The 26073-nt window shown below is 35.6% G+C and overlaps 1 protein-coding gene across 1 annotated transcript in view; it reads left to right on the forward strand.

Moving 5' to 3' along the window:
- LOC122538988 overlaps positions 1-26073 on the forward strand; it is a 157393-nt gene that overhangs the window by 95924 nt on the left and 35396 nt on the right. The window contains exon 3 of the mRNA XM_043673543.1: positions 18043-18189. Within this exon, the coding sequence (XP_043529478.1) occupies positions 18111-18189 (79 nt within the window). The 5' untranslated portion in view covers positions 18043-18110. The remainder of the gene's footprint in view (positions 1-18042; positions 18190-26073) is intronic.

Here is a 26073-nt window from a genome sequence, read left to right on the forward strand (position 1 = left end):
AAAAAAAAAAAAAAAAAAAAAAAAAAAGAAAAAAAAAAAAGAAACACGAAAAGAGAGGTTGCTTGTCCGCTACATAATGAACGAGTTCTCGCGCGATTTGTTGCCGCTGGCGGATGGCGCGTGCACCGAGGATCCTCATCGCGGAGGCTTACACGGGTGGCACGGTGCGACACGTATTTTATGGTTGTGTAGAACACGGCTAGGCCACGTTGTAACGCAGTTGTTCGCCCGCGCTTGTTACCGCTAACTAATGTGTTCCCCGCCCATTCGATACCGCGATCCACCGATCAAGGGATCCGTTGAAAAACGATACAAGTCGAGAAGGGGGGAGGATTAGAGTGGCAACGGGGGAAATGATAAAAAGCAGCGGACAAATTGGACATTGCGAGCGTAGACGACAGCGTGTGCATGTAGGTGGAGAACGGGCGACGATTTCCAAGTCGTTGTTTCCGATTATTGGCTGGCCTCGCTGTTCAGTTTGCGGCTCGTTCGTTTCGTGATGATCTCACGCTGACAAAATTAACGAACGTCGACGGATTGGCGATATTGAATTCAATCGACGAACAATATAACGCTGCGTTAGAAACTATTCGTGCGTAATCACGTCGTCTTCGTTCGTTCAATAGATCTCGCGTGAAAATCTCTGCAGAAATGTTTGGCGATATAAATATTCGGAATACTCGGGAGTGAATAAATTCTACGGCTATTCTTGAACTGTAGAATAGTACAGTGCGATAGTACCAGCTGTTTTACATGTTACGACACAAAATATCGTGATACGAATAGAAATGTGGCGAGAGAATTCCCTCTATAATTTCCACTTCCATCCTATCCTGTTCCAGAAATCGTACAAAGTCTCCATTTATATACGTTCTATACCCGTTTTCCCGCCGCTTTTAAACTCTTTCCACGGGACCGTCGTGTCACGAGGATCGGAATAATCCGCGCGTTGTACGTCGACTTAAAACCTCGACGATTTTCCGGATGTAAAGCTGAAATATGACTCTGGATGGCTGTTTGGGGCTTTCTACGTTCCTCGGGCCGGCTACCAACTCTTTTCCCGAACGTTGCTTCGTCGATGTGCCGGGGCTCTTTCCGTTGGCGATGGAAGAGAGCTATTTTGAAAAGTTTCGAATTCCTTCTTTGACGCGAGTTGGACAAACTATTTTAACTCTCGATTAAAACTCCCGGCAAAGAATTGTAAACAGAGTTGCTCGCCGAAGAGATTGAAGACAGGAAAGGGAGAGATATGCACGTGAATTTCTGCGCGAGCCGTTTCGATTTGTTTTGAACAAGAATGAAATGAAACTTCCATTAAAGTCTTTTGTGACGCAACAGGGTGTACAAGCTTTTATTTATGTGCTTTGATCGATCATGCGAATCGTTCGAGCTCCTAAGAAAATGTTTTGCATCTATGAAAATTATTAATTGGTCGTTCTTACTATTTTGGCGGTGTTAAAAAAAAATTGGAAATTACAATTACAGTTCGGCAAATGAAAAAAAAATGGACTACAGTCTTCGAGAGAAAGAGGCCTTTCGTCTTGACCTTGCCGAAAGAGTTCGACAGTACGAAAAATCACGAGAAATCTTCTGAAAACCGAAAGAACAACAACCTTCGAAGATTGTTCTCCGTATAAAACCACTCGACTTACCAAAAAATCCTCGAAACTCCTCCTCGGGATGCAACACCGAGCTTTAATCAACGCGGATACATCGCGTTGTTCCGCTGTGTGTGCTCGAATAAATAACCGTCCGCAGCTAAAAAGAGAGGAAAAAATAAGAATGAAAGCTCGACGGTGAGGCTGTGAAACCACGAGGCGAGGTACGTACGTAGATAGGGGGAGGGAGAGAAATCTCGGAGAGACGGATTTTGAAAGACGAGCGGCAACGTAACGAATGAAGAAAATAGTGCAACAAGAGGACAGAGAGAGAGAGAGAGAGAGAGAGAGGGGTGGAAAAATAAAAGGGGGGAAGACGTGTGGCCAAATAAAAAGGACGCGACCCCCGTGAAGAAGTATGCATGGAAATAAAAGCTGGCAGAGGAAGAGACAGAGAGAGAGAGAGAGAGAGAGAGAGGGGTCGAGTAAATTACAACGCGTAGAATGTCGCCCGGAAGTGGGAGAAGGCGCACCGGTGTATCGCGGTCGGCGAGAAGTTGCTCGTTTTTTCCTCCCCTCTTTCTGGACGCCGGAAACGAATGTCCGCCGTCATAGAAGCCCCGGCTGGTATTTATTTCTTTCCTTTTTCTCTCTCTCTCTATTTTTTTTTTTTTTTTTTTTGCTCTTTTTCTTCCCTCTGTCTCCCCTCGGAACGGTTTTTCGATTCGTCCATCGGTGGATCGATCGTTTGTCGAACAGACCGCAGAGCTCTTCCTCTGGGCGTTATTTCGCCGAGCAAAAAAGGAACGCGAAACGAAGCGATAGGAACAGGGTCAACGAGCGGAGAGATTCCGCGCCCGGATCTACGTGGGAATTTGAAGCGAAGATTTGTAATCTGGTTTGTGTGGCTCCGTCCGATGATCGATGATTTGTCTGGCAATTGCCTCGATTTGACTTAAATTTCAGACGATCGCAGGTAAGACGATGGCGAGACAGTGTGTAAAATTGAGTACTCTCATTTACTCAAACGTGGGAAACGATCGCACATTCTTCCCCAAGCGTATTGAATTTAAATTGGCGAGGTTTTAGTTTGTAGATAAATAAATGTACGTGTTCCCATTCGTTCAACGAAATATTTATAAATTACAAAATATATTTGGCTTCTTTTTGAAGCTCTGGTAAATGAACTCGTTATACTTCAAGCACCCTAGATTATCTGTGCGATATTTTAACACTACGAAAGTGGAATATTCGTAGGAAAGAAATTATAGTACAAGAAAAAGTTAATAAAGAACACGAGCCTGTGTTAATATATTTTATTAGAAATACACTGTCGTAAATACATAAAGCTATAGAAACTTATTAATTTATTAAAGTAGTCATTTTGAGCACTTTGGTAATTCTAGTATCAATATAAACTAAATAATGAGAGTATTAAGAAACAATGTGAATATAATAACAAAAAGTAGAAAATGATACAGTGATTTACGAAAAGTATTTGAACAACCATTACAGATGAAAAATTTTGTGAAAAAACATTTTCACGTTTCATTGTACCGAGAGAGACGATTATTACCATCATATTCATAAAAACCTTGGTACCAGTCTAATAATTCATCACATAAAAGTTATTTGAAATTTACTTTAAATCTTTAATCTCAGTCTTGATCAATCGAGTCGGTTCTTAAGAATTGAAACTCTGTAAATCGTAGAATTAATAATCAACAAACTGTAGAGACAAACTGATTCTTGCTTTGGCCGATATTATGTTCAATATGTGAAAAGTGTTTTATACATAACGCGCGTGATATACTGAGAAAAGTTCGAACACTCTCGCGAGGAACAGCCTGAATATATATTATACATATAGTTCACGATCAAGTTCTATCCGTATTTTTCTTTTTTTTTTTTTTTTTTTGTCCGGAGGACCAGAGATCGACGTTCTGATATTTTCGATGCAGATCGAAATTTCAGCTGCATTTCGTTATCCAGTCGGTGAGCCTGATGGCCTCGGACGCGAGGAACGCGCGCTGACGTTGAAATATTTCGACAACTTTGGGATTTAGACGCGACGCGGCGTGTGTCGAGGCAAGTTTCGAATTTTGACCATCCACGGTGGTACGGCGGATCGCGAAAGTGGTAGAATATATTCACCATGAAAGAATATTCATATATTCATGTATCTACATATAGCGCGACTTGTTTCAATTTTGCAAAATCGAGTTCTGTTTTACAATTACAATTACATCACCTTCTTGTTATTACCTTATTATTATTTTGTTATACTACAACTCATATTATTTGTAATATCTCAGTTTACTTGTAATACTCAGTTTATTTGTAATACTCATACTATTTGTACTATTTGTACTAAAGAAGATATACGTAAATGTATAACTTCCAATTGGTTAAAAGATAACAGAATGCAGAAAATTTGTCAAAGATTTCATTTTGCTGCGGCAGTTCTTTCGTTGGACAACAACAACAATTGATGTTGGAGCCAGACATCTTCTCAAACTCCAAAGAAAAAGCAGCCTTCCTCTCATTCCTACTTTACAATGAGATCGAAACACTGTAACATCGGGGAAGGAGAGAAAACGAGAGAGAGAGAGAGAGAGAGAGAGAGAGAGGGAGAAAGGAAAGATACTGGTAACTCGAACAGCAGCACGACCGCTGACGGTGGGAGAGAACAAAAGATTTTTCGTAATACGGCAGTGAACCAGAATAAGCACAAAGCATTTGTTACCAGTTTTTCAGAATCTCGCTCTTTCTCTCTCTTTCTCGACGTTCCTATTCATTCGTTGTTTTTTTTTTCATTCTCGTGACTCTCCTCCATCGAGAGTTATGCATGCACGTTACATAGTGTGTCGACTGGTTGTATTTCTTCTTCTTTTTTTTTTTTTTTTTGTCAATTGCGTCGTATTAGTCAGACGTGATTGGAGAAAATAAATAAACTGAGTATTACAAATAATATGAGTATTACAAGTAAATTGAGTATTACAAATAATATGAGTATTATAAATAACATGAGTAATACAAGTAAACTGAGTATTACAAATAACATGAGTATTACAAATAACATGAGTATTACAAGTAAACTGAGTATCACAACATGAGTATTACAAGTAAACTGAGTATTACAAGTAACATGAGTATTACAAGTAACATGAGTATTACAAGTAACATGAGTATTACAAGTAACATGAGTATTACAAATAACATGAGTATTACAAGTAACATGAGTATTACAAGTAAACTGAGTATTACAAGTAAACTGAGTATTACAAGTAACATGAGTATTACAAGTAACATGAGTATTACAAGTAAACTGAGTATTACAAGTAACATGAGTATTACAAGTAAACTGAGTATTACAAATAATATTGTATGCTTCTTCTGTTACAAATACAAAATAGGTTGAAAGTTTAGGGAAAAACTTTCACTGTATTTATTTGACACTTACAACTGACAATATTATATTAATAATATTAAAAATAAATAATAAAATAATAAATATTAATATTATATTAATAATATTAACAATAAATATTAATATTATATTAATAATATTAATAATAAATATTAATATTATATTAATAATATTAATAATAAATAATAAAATAATAAATATTAATAGAGGTGTGCAAGAACGGATGGTCGGGACGAGTCGGGAAGAGATCGAGTGGGATCGGGACGGATTCCCGAAAATTTCGAGATTCCCGAAGGAATCGGGTTTCCCGAAAAAGTCGAGATTCCCGAAAATTTCGAAAACGTACCGTTTCTCGAACTACTCTACAATGCTGTATAGCAGCCTACAAAGTATGTAAATACACAGTTCAATTTCTTCTGCTAGTGAAATTATTGGAAACACGAATTCTAAGAATCGTGTGACCTGATGTAAACGAACGTGTGACTGCGTGCTTCGTACTTTGATATTATTTACGCTGTTGAGCAGTATCATTGAGAAACTCGGGGAGTTCGGACGTATATTTCAAAATCTGTGTAAATTTGCTAAAGATTAAAAATCTTTAAAAAAAAGTGTCGAGCGATAGTGAGAGTAAAGTTGTGGTAGCAGGAAATAGTGCAGAAGATATCGTGCAAAGAGAAGCTCTGTTTGGGAACATTTTCAAGAAAAAGATGAGACACAAGGGCGGAGTGCGCGCATTGTCACCATGAATTTAAAACTAGGTATGCAAATACTACTGGTTTATTACGCCATTCGAAGCATATGCATCCAAACATAAGTACATGTACTAGAAAAGAAAGAAACTGAATCGATATGAAATTTGTCGCATGTACAAAATGATACGCGAAAGATTGTTAAACGAAAAGATGTAACAGAAGGAATTTCTCGAATGATGGTTCTAGATCTGCGACCTTTCGATATAATTGATGGCGTGGGCTTTAACGAATTATTTATTCTTATTATCAATCCTTTCCCGAATCCCAAATCTCGAAATTTTCCGGTTCCCGACCCGACACGATATTTTGGGTTCTCGCACATCTCTAATTATTAATATCATATTAATAATATTATTTCTCGAGTACACATGTTCATTTTTTTGCACACGTTAGATTCTAAAATACTCTAGAAATATTTGCTTGATTTTCAATATAATTAACTTAATTAAATAGATATTGTAACTTGACTAAATTTATTAAGTATTATATTACCACTGTCTAATTTAATTGACACCAAAGTTACCAAAGGTAGTAAAAAATGATTAATTGACAATTTTGTCCACAGAAATCTTATAACAGTCTAGTTTTAAAGACTTGTATGATTTCTAATAATAAAATACATAAATAGAGGCTTCGTTGTATTATAAATTTTTTTCTCGCTCCACGCTTAATTTCTTTTCTACTTTTACTAAATTTTGTACTTTAATCGTTCTACTGTGTGTTAAGTTACTAGTCCCTACATTTTAACTCTCGGCTGCTTCGTAATCCTTCTCTTTCGAGCAACTTTTTTTCTCGATAATTTCAAGAAAGTGCCAAAGAACCACGGAAGAGTGTCTCTCCAGTCGAAACTCGATTCATCGTCAAACAAAATTTAGTTCAGCTGGATTTTCCATTCAACGTACCTCGTCCAACATCTTGTTGGATCTGTGAACGCGTAAAACCGTGCGCCAGTCTTGTCTTTATTTCGAGTATATCGACTCTTCTATATAGTCCCTTTCCACCCGTGATCTTCAGTTCTAAGTTCGAATAAGTTCGGTGAATAGGGCGAAAGGGGGCTGAAAACGGAACCACGGAGGAGCAGGTTGGTGCAGCTTTTCTCCCGCGATCTTTTGATCAGCATGGCAAAGAATGATCACCGATGACCGATACACGAATACCGGCCATCCTTTCACCGAATCCCCTGCCTCGCTCCGAGGTGAAAGATTAAGTAGCTACCTCGGCTGACCACAATGGCTGCACTGGTGGAAATTCCCCCGGGTACCGGCGGTGTTTGTTCCGATTGTCCCTCAGTTTTAATCCCATTAGCGATATCGTTGGAAAGGGATGTCGAGGGAGGAGACAATTTTCCAGGGGTCTCTCAGTATCTCTCGTTTGTCTGGACGTTGCTCGCACGTAGTTGTACCATCGATTATTTCCTTTTGTTATTTCTTTTCCTCGTCAACTCAATTGTCATTTCATTTGTTTCTTGTTTTAGCCTGTTAATTCGGTATTTTTTGTTTCGGGTTTTTTGGTTATTTTTCTTTTGTTTTCTTTCATTTCGTCATTTTTCGTTTCAACTTTTCTCGTCAGTTTGTCCTCTGGTTGGTGTTCTTTTGGCGTTTTTTTTTTAAACTTGAACAGGGTTGTTCCATTCATTTAGCCTTTATTTTAGTTAATTTTCATTAATTTGTCGTGTTACTTGTACCAAGTACCTAAAATTATTATGTCTGTTCTTGGTGTTTCTCGCAAACCCGCAAAGTGCAGTCCTTTCACATCTAAATATACCATCTACAATTATTATATTTCCTCAACATTTTTCACAAACCGTAAGATAAAAATTTCCTTCATCTTCCACATCTAAAATTATTATATACTCTCGATATTTTACACAACACGTGTCATATAAACTTCTCTATCTTTAAACGTACGTACGTATTAAGAAGAATGGCACCCAGAACACAAGTGTGTCCTCGAGCCCAGACGCGAGATTGGCTCCAGCAACAGCTGATAGTGATTGATACTCGTCAAACATCCCAACTCGACAAATAAACAAAAGAAAAAAAAAAAGAGGCAGAAGACACCAGGAAAGGAAACCACCTTCTAATATTGTTGGTATCCGTCTGGCCACGTTTTCTTCTCGCCGGTGGTTACATACAGCAAGCGCGTGTAGATCGATCGATTTTGGCACCGGGGCCACGGCAATTGTAGTTTCGACCAATGTTTGCTCAATAAACCTCTGTGGACCCGACAAACTAACCGCTATTAGCCGCGGGCTCTCGAGCTGGAAGTTATTACTTTCATTGGGGGCCCCGAACCCCCCCCCCCCCATCTCCATGGCCACCCCCTCTCCCCCCGTTCCTCCGTATAAACCATTGGGCACACGAGAAATTAGGGTGTTCCTCGCTGAAACGCTGAATCGCGTCACTTGCACGAGGCCGCACTTTGACGACGTATTGCCTGTCCGTTCGCTTCCGATTATTAAATTTCCCATACGGTGCCCCCCTCCCACACACACACACACACACTCTCCACCCGGTCTTCTATCCTGCACGCGTCCCACCATGAATACGTCACGTATGTCCGCGAGAATTATTGTTAATTACCGTAGCTCTTCGTCCGCTATTGTTTTCATCAACAGCTGGGGAACAACAGCTTTGGCCAGTGCTCGCGTAATCTGCTAATTGGAACTTGGAACACGTCACCGTGACGCCGGAATTTGTAATATTATTTCGTCCTTCCCATTTTCTAATGGAACGTTTTTCGGAAGGTTCTTGGAATGTCAGGGTTTTGGAATATCAGGGTATAGAGGAATTATCGGAGCGTCGGGAATCGTTAAAATATTAGAATATTCTTTTTTTCTTTTCTATGGACGTTTTTTGAAGGTTTTGGCGGACGCTTTTGAAAGTTTTGAGGGGGTTTCTTTTCCGTTTTGCTGAAGTGGAATGTTAGAATTGTAGAATATTAGGATCCTATAACGTCCCACTGTCGGGATATTAAAATATCAGAGTACTAGAATATGAAAATATACAGTGTATAAATATTAAAATAGAACATGAGGATAGTTGAATATTAAAATGTTAATAGAGCACTGGAATTTAGCTAGAACGTTATTCTGTAATTTAGAATATCAGTATCTTAGAACGTGGAGTGTTTATATTAGTTTATAATATTAGTTTATATATTAGTTTATAAAAATATTAGAATATTGGAATACCAAATATTAGAATATTAGAGTGTTAAAATATTAGAATATTAGAATATTACAGTGTTAAAATATTGAAATATTAGAATATTAGAGTGTTAAAATATTAGAGTATTAGAATATTAGAGTGTTAAAATATTAGAATGTTAGAGTACCAAAATATTAGAATATTAGAATATTAGAGTACCAAAATATTAAAATATTAATAGTGTTAGAACATAGACTATATTAGAATATACACAATATTATACAGAATATATACAATATTAGAATATCAGAGTACCAAAAATATTAAAATATTAATAGTGTTAGAACGTTTTGGCGGAATATTACAATATTATTGTATATCGCCATAATGACCAACCACCAACTTGAAAAGATTTAACGCACGCAGAACTACGTGCGCAACCCTTTCGCTTTTCTCCACGCAGAGTTGACTACATGATTGCGCATAATTAACACAACGACACAATGAAAATACACACTTTCTTCCTTTTCCACGCGGATAATCGTCGAATTATCTCGGGATCGGAATAAATCGCGCGACGTTGTATAACCTGTAAGCCGTGTGCACTGCCGGCTAATCGTGCGTGCTATAGTAAAGCTTGTAACTATCGCGAACGATGGACTATCAGTAGGGCAATGTGCAACGTAAGCTGTGCAACAGCAGACCGTGTCTGTTAGGAATTTCGCTTTTCGTGGGAACAACCGCCTCTGACGGTGAAATATACGAGCCGGAACATGCAAATTCATCCGCGTTGTTATTATTAATAACTCTATCCACGGCGAGCAGTTTTCTCTCGCAGTAAATCGGAGACGGATAATAAATAATCGATTCGACAAACGTGGAATCTGTGGAAATTACGGACGATGCACGATTTAATAATCCACGATAAGAAATACTTGAATTATATTTGTGTATTGTTATTATAATTAATATTATATATTTTATTTTATATATTATACACATTGTAATGTCTTTTAATTATAAATTTGTAATTATATACTTTACACATTGTAAATATATATTTTATATATTATATATTATATATATTATATTTTATAAATTAAAATTTTATAAAATAATATTTTAAATCAAAATGTAGCGTACATGTAAGAATAAATGAATTATAAAAAGATTTAATTTTTAGATAATTAATTTTAATATTAATTTGAAAGAGGATTTAATAAGTAAATGAATTTAATTATTTTTATTGAATCAAGTATTAATAGGTGTACAAATTGCCCGTCAGTTTCTAATAGAAATAAGGCATAGTAACATAGTAAAAGTACTTTTCATTTATTTATTTATTTATTTATTTATTTAGTGAAATTCGAGCTGCTTTGTTTTCATCTTACGTTCGTTCGTATTTAATCAACGACGTAACGCATGTGCGTGTACGTGTGTGTGTGTGTGTAATGTGCGAAATATTTCAGATATCATCTCACTTTATCTTCGTGTTTTATTCTTTCGTCGGTTTGTTCCTTTATTTATTCATTTCATGTTCTATTTTTTAGGAGATGACTGCAATGAGATAGAGCAAAATTTACTTCGCTCAAGTTAAATGTTCGAGGTTATCAGAGTTCTTCGTTATTTCGTTATACTGTCCACGCGTCGACAAATTTGTGCGAATTGATCGTTGAATTTCGCAAGTATCATCACGTTTCACACATTACATATGTCACGCGGTTAATTGTGTAAATGATTCAAAGACAGGACCTGAATGCAAATTCGATTTATCTTGTCGCTGAAACTCACGCTGAAACGCACTCTACTTTTATCCACAATGCGTATAATTCTCTAATATTCGTTTCACGAATTCTGCAAAATTCCCTCACGACTGCGCGAAAAATCCATCAGTTCAACTGACCGATAATTTTATGACCTTGAAACAAACTGAGTCAGAATATGAAATGAGAAAGGAAAAAAAACAAACAATTTTTTAACGTACTCACGTGTAACTCTCAATAAACGAGCCGATGAAAACGAAGCTTCCGCGATTGTTTCCAACCGCTCCCAAAGCTGATATATAGAGAGTTGCGCGCAGCAGCGCGATTACTGTAAGCTCCTTTCACCGCGATCTTGTCGAATGATTAATCCGCGCGGATTAAAATAATGAAAAAAGAAGAAAAAGAAAAATGGGAAAAGAACGTGCGCGTAATGGAAACGAATGAAGCTTCTTCCCCTATGAAACAGATTACGCGATACGCTCGCGTGTTAGCTTCGCGCGATTTTATCCCTCTGCCTCTCACCAGGGGTTGCGAAGCTTGTAATCCAATGCGAGAGGACAGTTCGTTTACTTGCAGCAACCTCTTTCATTCTGCATTCGCGTCGGCCGGTAGTTACGCCGTGTAATAACGCACTTGCGTAATTTCCAATCTTCCCTTTTTCGCCGTGAATTAATACCGAGCGAGGACACACACCGCCGAGAGCGGAGAGAACATTAGGAAAAGTTCATTGTCGGAGTGTTGTTGGAGTGTGAGATTGAGTTGATTTTTATAGTTATTGCGGGGCTTGATGGTAATACTGCTGCGGCTGGAAGCATCAGATAAATATTGTACCTGTGGGAGAATTATATATAGAATGTAGGAGAATTATAATAGAATTGTATAATAAATTATTTATTATATTTATTATATAATATTATATAAAATATATTTATATTATAAATATAAAATATATTTATTATATTTATTATATAATATTTATTTATTATATATTATAATATTACATTATATATTATAATAATACATTATATATTGTAATAAATATATAATATATTAAATATATTAAATATTAAAATAGAGTTTATTAGATAGAATTATACTATTAATATATTGAATGTATTAAAATATTTAATATATATAATATAATATATAATTATATATTGAATATATAAAAAGAGTAACAGTTCTGTTATTAATACTGGTGTTATTGCTAATATTAGTAGCAAAGATAGTATATTTATTTAATATTGGTATTATCGTAGTGAAAGAATCGCCATTAGCGTTATTGCTCTGTGAATTAATGTGAAACGAGAATGATACGAAGAGCAGGGAACGTCGGGAAAAATTCATCGTTGAACTTACCACTGTGACACATCGGCTTTTATAGTTATTGATTTGATAGTATTACCATGATTAAAAACATTGACACTGTCATGATGTAAATATTACATGTACTTACAGACATTTACTGTAATAATATTACTACTATCTCTAGTAATAATACTAATAGTGTCATACATATATACACTTACTTATTCATAGTATTGATACTAGCAATAGTAATTGGTATTGTAAAAATGTATAAAATAAAGTGTAAAATAATATAAACATATACTGTAAAAATACAATTAATATTAATATACTACAATATTACTATTAATGTCATATACTACAATATATAATACTGTAATATTACTATTAATATCATATACTACAATATAATATAATATACTACAATATACTATCATTACATTTTTTTAATATTAATGTCATATACTACAATATACTATCATTACATTTTTTAATATTAATGTCATATACTACAATATACTATCATTACATTTTTGAAGATTAATATCATATACTAAAATATACTATCATTACATTTTTTAATATTAATATCATATACTATCATTACATTATTAGTTCATTACAATATTTCATGGTACTTTATACTAATATTGATACACATTACATGTATTGATAATACTGTTAATAGTATTACAGCAGTTCGACAAAATTAACATTACAATTTATCAGAATTATAAAAAAGAATATATATATATATATATATATATATATATTCACGTCATTGATTTGATCATTCTTCATTCAGGAATGAAAGATGTAGAGTGACATAATTACGTTGGTACTTAGTATTCGGTATAATTGTTGGAAAGTTTGTAGCATGATCTTCCACACATACACACAGACACAGGATGGCTAACGCTGCATTTTACAACGTTTAGAGTATGCGCATAGGATTAGCATTCAGGAGTGGCATTCACGACTAGGATGCGTAGGATAATTCGCATTCAAGAGTAGGATGCTTTTGCAAACACACTGTTAACATGTACCTGCTATAAATAATTGAGTGCATTAATGTTACGTAAGCATCACAATATCACGCGCATTACCGCTTCTCATTAATCCAACACACAGACGCTTATCCGCGTTCTCCGTTAAAACCAGTATCCTCCAATGTTTTATTAAGGAACCATCGACACCTTTATCCAGCTTCGATGCTTTTCGTGATAATGTTAATGCTAATTTTTGACTCGTTGTTCCTATTGAACAGAATAGAGAAATACACAGAGTCGTGAATAGATTGTTTGTACAACTGTTTCAAGTATTTTACGAAAACCACAACTATCTTCAAACTGTTTTTAAACACTCATTTCACAATTTCAGGAACAACCATTTTAAGTACTTGAAATTTGAACGTAACTCTTAAGTTTGATTTTCAGTTCGTTGCATCATAAAATAATCTGTAAACAAAAATACTAAAAATGGAAGAAAGCAAATTATACTCTAATATATATATATATATATATATCAATGCTACTATCTTGTTAAAAAGTATTTGGTTTAAAAAACGTAACGTAGATATAGTTTTTTTTCTCTGACCCTTAATTCCTTCCATTTTTTTGAATAAACGGAAAAAAGAGAAAAGAGATGGAAGCGAAACGTCTGCTGTTCTTCGTCTATTTTCTGCACTATCACGCGGATTTTGTTGCTCACCGTGGTGAAACTTTTTCATTCGCGCAACTGCCACTTGTCGCGCGAGTACCACCTGCATGAGACATCGAAAATAATTTGAAACTTTCCGGGTAGAAACGACAGCTGTTAGGATAGCTTCCGCGGGGACGGGGCCGAGAAGAAATTGTTCGTACTCTGGTTGCACCGTGTATTAGCAGACGCTCATGTTCGTCGCGATATTATAAATATTTCATACGTACTGTGAACGTCACTAGTTATAATACCGAGTGAAAAAGTTTTCATTCTTTCTCTTCGACCTAATTTCTGATCATGTAGTAAATTTTAAATCGCCAAAAGTTATTTATCGTATAATTGATCCAACACTTTCAACCTATATATACTTTCATACAGAGTTAATGAAAACTTATTGTTTGTTATTGTAAGTCAAACTCTCCTATCCAAAAATTCTGTCAAAACTTGGAAGATATTAACTCTTTAGAAGATTTGTGCATTCGTATTTTGCTCGAACAGTACTAAATCTTATAATTATGTGAACGATATCAACACGTGACACATAAAATATATTCAGCCTATCTAAAGTATATGAAAATTGTTAAATTGTTGTCATTAATATTCAGTGTATGGTATATCGCAATATGTACATATATAGTAATATCTGCGGATCTTTGTGCAATTTGAAATTTTCAAACGCGATTGAAAAGAATGTATTTTAATCAGAAATTGTAGTAAATATATATATCAAGTACTTTACTTTGGATGTTTCATGTATTTTTACAATTTGTACGAATTTTATAGACTCGCGTCTTATTTCTAAATTCCCTATTTACAGATGAAAATTTCCACTCTGTCAGTGTCGTTTAAATCTACGAAAATCATAGAATCCGAATTACCAACATTAGAAAATTAACCTCCTGCGCTGAAATGACGTCGAGACGTTTTTTGCCCCAAAATATTCCCCGAGTTTCAAGCATATTTAAATATAACCCAGGCGAAACAAATAATATTTATTCCATTAAAATAAATTTACCTATTATTAGTTATTATTTCTCAATGATTTCTATCCAGTGATGTCATGTACCGACGATGTCAAAAAAAAAAAAAAAAAAAAAAAAAAAAAAAAAGAAAGCGACGAATTATTGCACACGGTTTGGGTCCCTCGTTACGGTCCGCAATCAGTTGCCAGCGCAACCTCCCCCCGAACCCCAAGAAATTTGAGGTCAAAAAATCCCGTACGAATTTATACACAAGTCCCTCTCTTCCCCCTCAAAAAGAAAAGATCCCGGAGGAAGATCCCAGTTCGATGATCGAGAGCTGCTTCAACCTACCTGCTTCAAATTCGTAAAATTTTCGCTGCGAGACGATTTCCGCCGGGCGAACCGTAAAGACTTCCGCTCACGTGTCCGAATTTAGGATACGGCCCTACCTCCCGGCTGAAAGGTTCTGCGAAGCTACAGACCAACAGCGTCCTTTGGCTAGTGGGGTGGTGGTAGGCAGGGGTGAGTTCAAGAGTTGCCGATAGATTCATTAGGATGGCAGCAGGAAATTCAGCGGCGTTTGGAGGGGGAGGGAGGCGTGTTTTCGGTTGAACTTCCGGTCAAATTGAATCACACGGAATTTCGTGGTAACAATCTTCTATTTGACTTCGACCGACCGTCTGATTTGCCGCGGCCTTTGAGTCTACATACGTATACGTACGTACGTACGTACGTACGTATATGTATGTACGTCGTTCAAAGCGGCGGGTGGAGATGGGGAGGGCGAGGTCGCAGTCGCTTTGTCCGGCTGACGAGTTTCGTTCTTCCTGCGAGTTCTTTGCGGAACGACCGGGTAAATTGGTCCTCCCGGGGTGCTTCATTGTTCGATCGCGCGTTTTTTTTAAACGTTTCTCGATACGCTCGGCCGGATTATTCAGCCAGGGTGCACGGTGCACGCGCGCGTCTTTATTCGCTGCGAATGTTCTCTCTCTCTCTCTCTTGTAAATTGTTTGTTTCTGAGTGTTCAGAGAAAAAAAAAAAAAAAAAAATAAAGTACAACCGATACAACGTCGCGACCGCGATCGAAGAAATGCTGAATATGAATAACGAATAATATTACAGTAGAGAACTATCGAGCAGTAAATTTAGACCATGACCATTCACTCGACACACAATTGATATTTATCGATATGTTCTTTGTTACATGTTAACTTGCGTTATGTCATTTATTTGGAAGGATATTTTATTTCATTTTCGCGCATCGAATTAAAATTGTAACACTTCGGAAAGTGTCCGTACGAAAATTCAGTTGATCATACGGAATTCTTCGTCACGTTGAACTTGCTGTTTCATTCGGCTGAGCTTTCAACTCGATCTAATTTCATACTGTTGACACTTGAAAAGAACAGACAAGCATTTCACAGCGTACCTTCATTACGAGGCCCGCGCGTAAAGTTTCAAATTTTCATCGCGTCGCGGATCATTTTCTTTCTTCCATTCTGCATAATTCGGACGAAATGTGAATTTGGAAAAATTGGGGGAACCAATTTTCCGTTGGAAATTCATTAAGGTAATATTTGCAGGAAAAGTGGGACGTCGGAATAGTGTAGAGACGGGTTTGTCGGTGTGTAAAACTGTTGATCCGGCTCGTTTCTTTTTTTCTGGGACGAGTATACACCCTCGTTCAAAAGTCTCGGGATATTTTAAAATTGTGCAGAGACTATATGGAGAATTGACGAATTTGCTTTTTTTTTTTTTTTTCAAAACTTGGACATCGAGGCATTTAGCAATTTAAAAATGTAAACACATTGGCAATTGAAGAATTGAAGGATTTAGGAATTCAGAAATTTGAGAATTCAGAAACAAATTAAAAGTTTAGAAAGATGTTTGGAGATTTGCACATTTAGAAATTTGGAAATTGAGGCATTTGCGGGTTTGAGATTCCGGAGACGCAAAAATTTAGATATTTAATAGTTCTGGGGTTTAGAAATTTAGAAATTTGGGGATTTAGGTATTCGAAAAGTCAAGAGCTTTAGAATTTCAGAATAAAAAGTTCAGGAATTTGGGTGTTTAGGAACACGAAGAATCAAGAACTTGGATATTCAAAAATTTTGGAATTTAGGAGTCTCGGAACTTTGAAATTTAGAAATTCAGACGTTCAGAAATTTGAAAGGTCAGAAGTTTCGAATTTAGAATTCAGGAATTTCGCCTAGAATTTAGAAATCTCGAAATTTAAAAGTCTAGGTGTCAAGAACTCGGGAATGTAAGAGTTTCGAAAGTATGAAAATTCAGCGATTCAGGCTTGGAAATTCCAAAGATCCCGAGATGCAAAAGTTGGGAATTTTAGTCTTAAAAGCTCGAAAATTTCCAAAGATTCTAAGACCTCCGGAATGCTGAACTCAACGCTTGAGAATTGAAATAATTGTCAAATGCAGTACAGTATATACGAGATCTTTCGCCTTGATCACACAAAAGTGATCGCACAAACGAGTAAAATCATTCAAATTTTCCCTTGTAATCGTCAAAATAACAATGCGAAACGTTTTTTGAGATTTTTGTGCGAGGATATACTCGGATAGATAGACAGAGAGAGAGAGAGGGAAGGATCGGGAGAGGGCGAGAGGGAGATTGGCGCTGAGTAACGCATTGATCTCTGGCTAGAGAGAGGCTTTGTGTCTCGTGAACCCCGATTGGGTCAGCCCCAGGCAACCCGGAGGTGTTATTTCCAAGTCCAGGGGGATTTCGGGTAGGCTTGCACCGGATCGTTTGACATCGTGCACCAACGGGGCAAGCCCGAGTATAATTAACGACCACATTCGTCTTGTGTTCCGCGCTTTATCTTTAATTATCCGGCGATAAGATTCAATTGTCCGCGTCGGTTCCTCGACGTGGTAGTATGTCGCTGTTCTGGCTTTATTATCACCGCGAGGGGGAGGCTTCAATTTTTTATTGAAAAGCTCCCGTCAAACTTTCAAACAGGCAAGACACGCCTGACTTTCCCTCGTTCGAATTTCTAAAACTCGAAATCAACTTCAATCTCTCTCAGGTGAAACTTTGCCTCTGCCAATTTTGTCACGGAATATATTGATTTCTGGGTGTGTATTTTATTTTGGATGTTTAGAGAGATGTAAATAACATTTCCTTCGGTATTGATAGGAAATTAAATTGACGCGAGGATTTTAAGTCCTTGGTATTTTAAGTCCTTAGTACTTTGAGCGTGAATCTGCGTGTTTGGGCATTTTTGTTTTGGAAATGTTTATTAACAGTGCTACCAAACTAAATGTCAATAATAATAATAATAGTATTAGTAATAATAATAATAATAATAATGATGATGATGATGATGATAATAATAGCTTGTCGTTTATGAAAATTTCAGATCAGAAGGAAGACGAGAGGCGCCGCGTCTCAACTTTCGAAACAGAGATGAGTTGAGAATCGACTACGATGTTGAGTCGTCTTTCGGCCGTGGTGGCCTCCATTTTGGTTCACCAGCTACACGTTTTGTGTGCCGCCACCTCATTGGGTAAGCTTATGCAAATTTCGACTAATTGCTCTACCTGCTTTCATTTCTCTCTCTTTCTCTCTCTCTCATTTCTTTCGTTTAGATTTCTCTCTATAAAATAAAAAGAAACATCGAGATTTTCATCAAGGTAGATATCGCAGTCAAAGATATTGCTTCACTCTGTTCTGTTCTACCTCGCCGAAAATTTTTATTCTCAATTTGTTTTATTAAGTAAACGACCGAATATACGGACGTGCAAATATCGGCGCGACGCAGATCGGTTTTTATTAAACTCGAATCGAAGTTTGAACTGGAACGAATAAATGTTTCTTGTTCCATTCAGAGAAGATCATGTTCCTTCATTTTTTTTTTTTTCTTCTTTTCTTTCCATTGCATTCACTTTCGATCTCAAACTCGAGCCGCGGCCAATTCGATTATTTATCGCTGTCGGGTATAATCGAATCGATCATTCATCGGGCAACTTCACTTAATCGTCGCGAACTGAAAAAGGGAGCGCAACAATGAGCTTCGATATGACGAATGTGGAAGATAAATGTTACGTGGGAGAAGTGGCGGGGGTAAGAGCAGAAAGACAAAGCTCCGACGAAGCACTTTTTCATTCCCGTGTATTCAATAATTTATTTCTTTCTTTCTCGGCAGAATTCTAAGATATTACCTCCTTTATTAAATCTTTGGTAATGTCATAGGAACCAAAATTTTATTACAAAACTTTCATTATTCTAAAACTTTCATATTATTCTAAAATTATTTATAAATTTATTAAACTAGCATTAAAGCTTGGCATCTAAATAAAGGTTAAGTACATTTACTTCACCGTACAGCGAGTAAATCTCATCTGAGATTTGAAAAACAAATTAATTTTATTGTTCTAAAATTTCCCTTTCAGAAATCTTATCGCAAACGTTTCGCTTTAGCAAAAATTCCTATTCCCACGGTGCGGTTTCGAATTCTTTCGAACTTGAACAAAAAATATAATTACGCGAAACGAAAAAATTGGCATCGAAACTTTTTCTCAAATCCGATCTGTGTCTGATCTCTGATACATTTTCCACGATTAACCGGCGGGAATTTAACGAAAATCCCAATTATTGATCTCGCTCTTTCTCTTTCTCTCGAGCAGTGGTTAGTAATAATTTCGTGGTTATATCTAGCTTCCTTGTCGCGACAGAAAATATCGGCGGCGTGATTGTGAAATAAATGGCCGGGGGTCGATTATACGCGTTGAGTAACGGGTTGCGGGCTGAACGGTCCACTTCCAGACATTGTCCTATAATTTTCCAATTAAGGCATTGGATTCCCATAAATCCCACGGCCACAGACAGGATCCATAAATTCGACGTTGTACTGAGCGACAAGTCACGTTCCATTCGATGCGATTTTCGGTGGGAAATCTCCCTCTTATATTGCTCGTTGGAAGCTTCTGCCTTCTGAAACTCGATCGAGTCTCGGATCTCTTTCATCCTAGCTCGTTCTTTTCGTTGATCTTTCCTCAGAAATATAACGTAGAACGTTGCAGAATATTTTCTTCAGTTTTGTTCGTTTTAATCGCATATATTCATGGACGTGGATATTTTGTTGCTACGATTTATAATTTACGTTGTAACCTGTAATTTCTAACTGTTGTACCTCACTTCAAAAAAGTATTGCGTGTGTTTTTGCATTTGATGAAACGTTTAAGTGTCTCAGAGTCTATTTTGCAAACTTTTGTAAAATTTGTATCATTTTACGACTGAAATAATAGACACAGTATTCACGTGCACAGTGCTCAGATTTTATTTTGTAAATTTCTGTAAAATTTATATTATTGTTTATATAACTTACATATATTATTATATTGTTATATTATTATTTATATAATTTATATATATATATATTTATATTTGTGACTAAAAGAGGATATGCACATATTTTTTAATTTCTTTATTACATTACAATGGTCTGCATTTCATTTTCGTAGCGTGTTAAATTTTGTGAAATTTAATATAGGTCTTTATAAAAGAGATTTACAATACAGTCACTTAGATCCACATAATCGTGTAAATGCTGCAACAAATATAAATACTGCAAATACTTTTTGTACATAGCATCGGAGCGTGTGTTTTGTTTGCCTGTTCTTTTGACACGGTCCACTGAATCACGTGGTGCATACATTCGATTATTCTTGCGCAATAATCGCGACACAGCTACTTCGTTTCAAATCGATTAGCCAGTGTATCAGACACTCGTAATGCATTCAATAAAAATTAATGATCCTTTCAACGTAGCATCTTTCTAATTTCCAGACGAGAGTTTCCATTTTTTTGGAACGGACGTGAATAAATCTTCCCTTCGAATGATAAATAAGCGGCTGATATCCCTTGTACGAAACGAGAAAATAAATAATTTAAATGCTCGCCTTTGACGAAAGACGCGTGACTTTCTGACATGAATTTTCAAAAGGACGTGGCCCCGCCAAACGGATGGAAATTTTATTCCATGCGAGAAACAAGAGAGCGAATGTTACTTTTTTCGTTTAATGCCACGTGTTCTAAATACGTTGAATCGAGCGAATTTAATGTTACACACACACACACGTTTCATCACATCCCTCAAATGTGTTTGGACATCGCGTTGTTTCCTCGTTTCCTCGAATATTTTCATCCAACACGTTTCGAAAGGGGTGGGGAGATCCTCGTTTAAAACATTTCCTTCGTATTTATTTGTTTGTTTGTTTATTTAGCAAGCTTACGCGCGAATGGAATTTCCAAAGGACTCGCTCGGTCGAAATGAAATTTGTTCGTGTCACGCAAGATTTCATTCGGGTGGCCTTTCGACTCGATATTGGTCGTTGCATATTTATACGGTTATTCAAAGTAGAACAATAGTTTATATTCCGAAACGTCAAAATTCCGTTTACTTCGCATCAATCGAGTTACAGGCGTAATAAATTAAACAATCGTTCGTTCTTGCTGAACGCGAAGAATATCGAATATGCGATTCGATAAATTTCGCTGTTTATTAAATTTCATCGTGGCGTCAATTTGCAATTACAAATTAATATGTATTATTTACGTACGAAAATAACACATATTAATACATGTCGTAGAATTAACGATACATTTAATCAATATTTCATTTCGTTTTTCTCTTTTTTTTTTTGACACGTGAGCGTAAGTTTTAATTTGTCCATTAGTTTAACGATTCTTCAACAATCCACCGATAAGTTATTATACATATATCTTCTATCGTTATTCTATTATATTTCTCGAACAAATCGAAGCCAGACGCCGAGCAAATTTATTTCTCAATTTCAAACGCGTCTCAATTTCAAATGTTGAATTTATCATGCATTGTCAATTTAAAAAAATATTCTTTCAAATGTCATTGAAACCCAGTCCCTAAACATTACATTTTCAAACTGCTAATAACAACACTTCTGTTATTTATTATCCAGATTCTGTTACGTAAAAAGATGGAAAAATAATGGAAACTTTCTCAATTTTGAAAGCATTGTAGCGATCTCTACTTTGAAGTATTTAGAATCAACGATATCTATGTTCATTAAATCGTTCCGTCGAGATGTGTATTTAATACAAACAATAGAATATTTAAAAATAGCTATTAATTTTATTATCACCATGGAAATGTTTACTGACGCTTATATATATATATATATTGTAGCCATAGTAGAAATTCTTCATTCGTTATTTAACTTCCATTATGTAATCTTTATTAAATTATTAGTAATTATATATTTTGTTACATTGATGATATTTTTATATAAACTATCGAAATTAATTACGGTGTTATTATTTATTTGTAGTATTGTGATATAAATATAAATCATCGTAATCACTACAAAATCAACCCTTGTTAGAAAAGGTCACGTGCCTGGAGGAACACGTCGAGGATGAATTAGTTAGACAGCAATTTACATTTTCCAGAAATTCTACAGTTCCAAAGTACCAACAAACACTCACGTCTGTATCATTTATTGCAACGTTTCTATCGCCAAAGATAAAAAGTAAAAAACAGAAGAAAGAGAAGATAATAATACACGACTCCTCGTATTATCGAAGCGATTTAAACCGCGGTTCCGAGGTCCCGTGTTCGCAAACAATTTCCTTTGTACCGTGCAGCTCGATGCGGATTGGTCAAGTAATCTCGCGGACGACGTTCCCGGGACGTATTTCGAAATCCTGACCGGTAACCGGGTTTATCCTTCCCGGAAGATTATGTGCCCCGTCTTTCTAGCAGATATTAGAAGTTCTTTCGTTCCTTCTCCTCTTCGCTGGCTCTCTGTGTAGCCAGCGAATTCAGCTTCCGAGATTGGTACTGCCAGGAAAGGACCATCACTTCTCTCTCTTTTTCTCTCCTTCGCTTCGAGCTGATAAATTTCTCTAGGATTATCCCGTCGTTCTTGAAATCGTTAGAAAACCGAGCGAGGAAATCGGTTTGGCGAAACGAAATGCATCGATAGGTTTAACGTGGCAGTTAGAGATGACTAAAGCGTAGCGTTTGCGCGAGGAATAGGTTTAAATTTAGCGTCGGCTTGCTTCGCACAATGATGATACCAATCGAGTATTGGTTTGCAATAAAAATTTCCCTCGCGCTCGTCTCGTCTTCGAGAATAAATGAAGAAATTTAGAGAGTTATCCAAGCAGGTGTATTTTTGAAACTGAAGGTTCAAATTTAAATATTGGGTCAAGCTTCAGGTCAACATTTTTAGTAATCGAGGAAAATTTAATTGGATGACGTACAGCGCGTTGTTCGATGCACGAATTGACAAGAAGAAGGAAAAAGAAGAAAAGAATTAAAAGGAGACGCGGAATTGGACTCGACGAAAAATTGTCGATACTTTAGACTGCTATAAGTTCTCTTCCCGAGAGAAGAGATCGTATAGCAATCGGATTGGTCTCGTCTTAAGGCGCGAAGCCTCTACTTTGACACCTCTGAAAGTTCTTCTTCTTCGAAGATGTTTTCGCAGCAACTGGGAAAGTAAGGACGCTTTTTTCTTGAATTCTATGAAACCACTGAAACACGTTTCTCCCAATTTAATATTCTTGTAAGATATATTTTTATAATTTTAATATAATATAATATAATATTATTTTATTTTAAGTAAAACAAAATAAAATAAAATGAAATGAAATAAAATAAAATAAAATAAAATAAAATAAATATTATATTTTAATATAATATAATGATATGATTTTAATATTTTTACAATTGTTATGATTTCGTGAAGGTTCATACAAAAAGGTTTATATTTTATATTATTATTTTATATAAGAAGGTTTATATTTTATATAAAAAGAAAAATTACTCGTGTTTTCGAGCAGACAAAGATTTTTATAACTTTATTGAATTTTTAACTTAACATTTGGCAGTTGTACTAGTATAAAATACCAAGAAAAGAATTTCCGTCGCTGTGTATTCTGACCGAAAATTTGGAAAGTCTGTCGCCATCGTGTAACGCTGTGAAAATCCCTAATTTCCAAGAGAGCTGTGGCATTGAAGTCAAGGTAAACGTAAAAACGCAACAAAGCGAGGACGATCGTTCTCTTTCTTTCTTTTTTTTTTTTTTTTAATCCTTGCGGCATTATTGTCGCTTTACGCGCGATTGAAAGGCCCCGGAAAAAGTAATAAAGTCGGTTCTTCCTCGCGTTACTGCTCCTTTGAGCCGAAACCGGAGAAACTGAGCAATCTCGTCGGTTATAAAGGCCGCGGCGCGGTTGAAAGAGACATAGACCAGCCGAGGGAAATAAAGTAAGGAAAGTAGAATTCGAAAGACCGCAACGGAGTGCAATATCTTTCCATCAAATTCGGCGAGCCGAATGGTGGCGCGTCGGACCGTTCTTCCGGAAGGACTTAGAACACGAAAACCAGTCCTTTTCATTTCCGTCGGGGCGAAGAACACGCTGGCCGATTTCAAATTATTTCTCTTTCTCTCTCTCACTCTCACTCTCACTCTCACTCTCACTCTCTCTCTCTCTCTTTCTCGCGTAACCATGTAAAATAAACTATCTCTCGTTTTCCTCGTAAATTTTCAGTAGAGTCTCTTTGCACCAACTTACTGTATATATGCGTGATCGGACTGCGAATTTCAATGCAAATTTTTGAGAATCTGACTGAAAAGAACCATAGAAGATTTGGTGGAATACTGTTTTGTGTGATTGGTATTGTATTTTCAATACTCTGTTCGCGTATTCTGGACAGTTTTGTGTTTTAGAATTTCTTCTAAATGGAATCTTAATTGATATTTCTCGTTTGTAAATAATCTTGAAACACTTTTTAATTTTGTTTCTATACAAACGTGAAATGGTCCAGGATCTTTTAAGCTAAATTAAAGAGTCCAAAATTAATATAATTGATGCAATGAATCAAAAAAGTAAAATAAAATAAATTCTCAAATGGTAAATGATCTATAAGGATTGCAGATGATTTAGAATAGGTTAGGTTGAGTCATTTGCAAATAACCTCAAAACACTTTTTAATTTTACTTCTGCATAATGCGAAATTTCTAGGATTTTTTAACTTAACTCTAGGATTTTTTAACTTAAATTAAAGAATCGAAAATTAATACTATACAATGTAATAAATTAATAAAATAAAATAAAATAAAACTCTCAGATGGTACTGTAAATGATGCATGTAAGGATTGGGTTGTAGGTTAGGTCGAGTTATTTGCAAATAACTCGACCTCATAACACTTTTTGCCTCCTGTATAAAATGCTCTGGGATTTTTTAACCTAAATCAAAGGATTCAAAATTAATATATTACAATAAAATAAAATGAACTCTCAGATGGTATTGTAAGTGAATCATATAAGGATTGGGTAGTAGGTGATTTAGAATAGGTTAGGTGAAATAACTTCAAAACACTTCTTAATTTTGCCTCCTATGTAAAATGTTCTGGGATCTTTTGATCGAAATAAATTCAAATTTAATTCAAAATTAATATAATACAATAAAATAGAATAAACTAAACTCTCAGATGGTATTGTAAGTGAGCCACAAGGATTAATTTCTATCATTATTGCATATATCAAAGGGGATATCTTAAAATAGCCATCTCATTTTGCGACAACTCGACAACGTACATTTATAATTTAATTACGTTGAAGTTAAACAATTTATATGTTAATAGATAATTTGAATAATCGAAGAACGGAGCATGTCGAAGCGTAAAAAAAAAAAAAGAGGAGCAACAAGGATTAAGACGAGTTTGTTAAAAAGTCAATGCGATTGGAAGTTTTAACGGTTTAGCGCTTGGCGAAGTATAGCATATATGTAGGTGGTCGGAGCGTCGTAAGTTTTTAATGTTGTTCGAAGTTTTTCGATTTTTAGAGCGTACGCTCTCCATTTTCTTTTCTCTTTTCCTTTTTTTTTTTTTTTTCAGTAACGGGTAACGATTTTCGCGTAAAGTTTACGGTACAAAGTGTTTTGTATGGAGTTTCCAGAAGCTACCGTAGCCTCAATCTCAGTATGCTCCTGGGAAAGGGTTTTACAACTTCAAATTACTTCTACGTTATGAAAGTTGCCGGCTTTCTGTGTTTAGACATTCTGGTTTTATATCTTGCTGTAATATTTTCTCATCAAACTATTTAATGTGAAAGAGATATTAAAATAGATGGATTGATAAATATGTAAATAGCCACGTATTCACACATGCGTATATGAATCACATGCGTCATTATAAATATGTGAGAATGTTATTATGATGATATAAAAATGATTAATACATACGTATATTTGTATTAATATTCATATATATATATATATATGATTAATATTTCTACATTGTTACAAATAATATACATTCGTGTATATATATATATATATATATATATATATATATATATATATATATATATATATATATATATATATATATATATATAT

This window comes from Frieseomelitta varia, unplaced genomic scaffold (genome assembly GCF_011392965.1).
Source record: "Frieseomelitta varia isolate USP_RPSP 00005682 unplaced genomic scaffold, Fvar_1.2 scaffold_185, whole genome shotgun sequence".
NCBI lineage: Eukaryota > Metazoa > Arthropoda > Insecta > Hymenoptera > Apidae > Frieseomelitta > Frieseomelitta varia.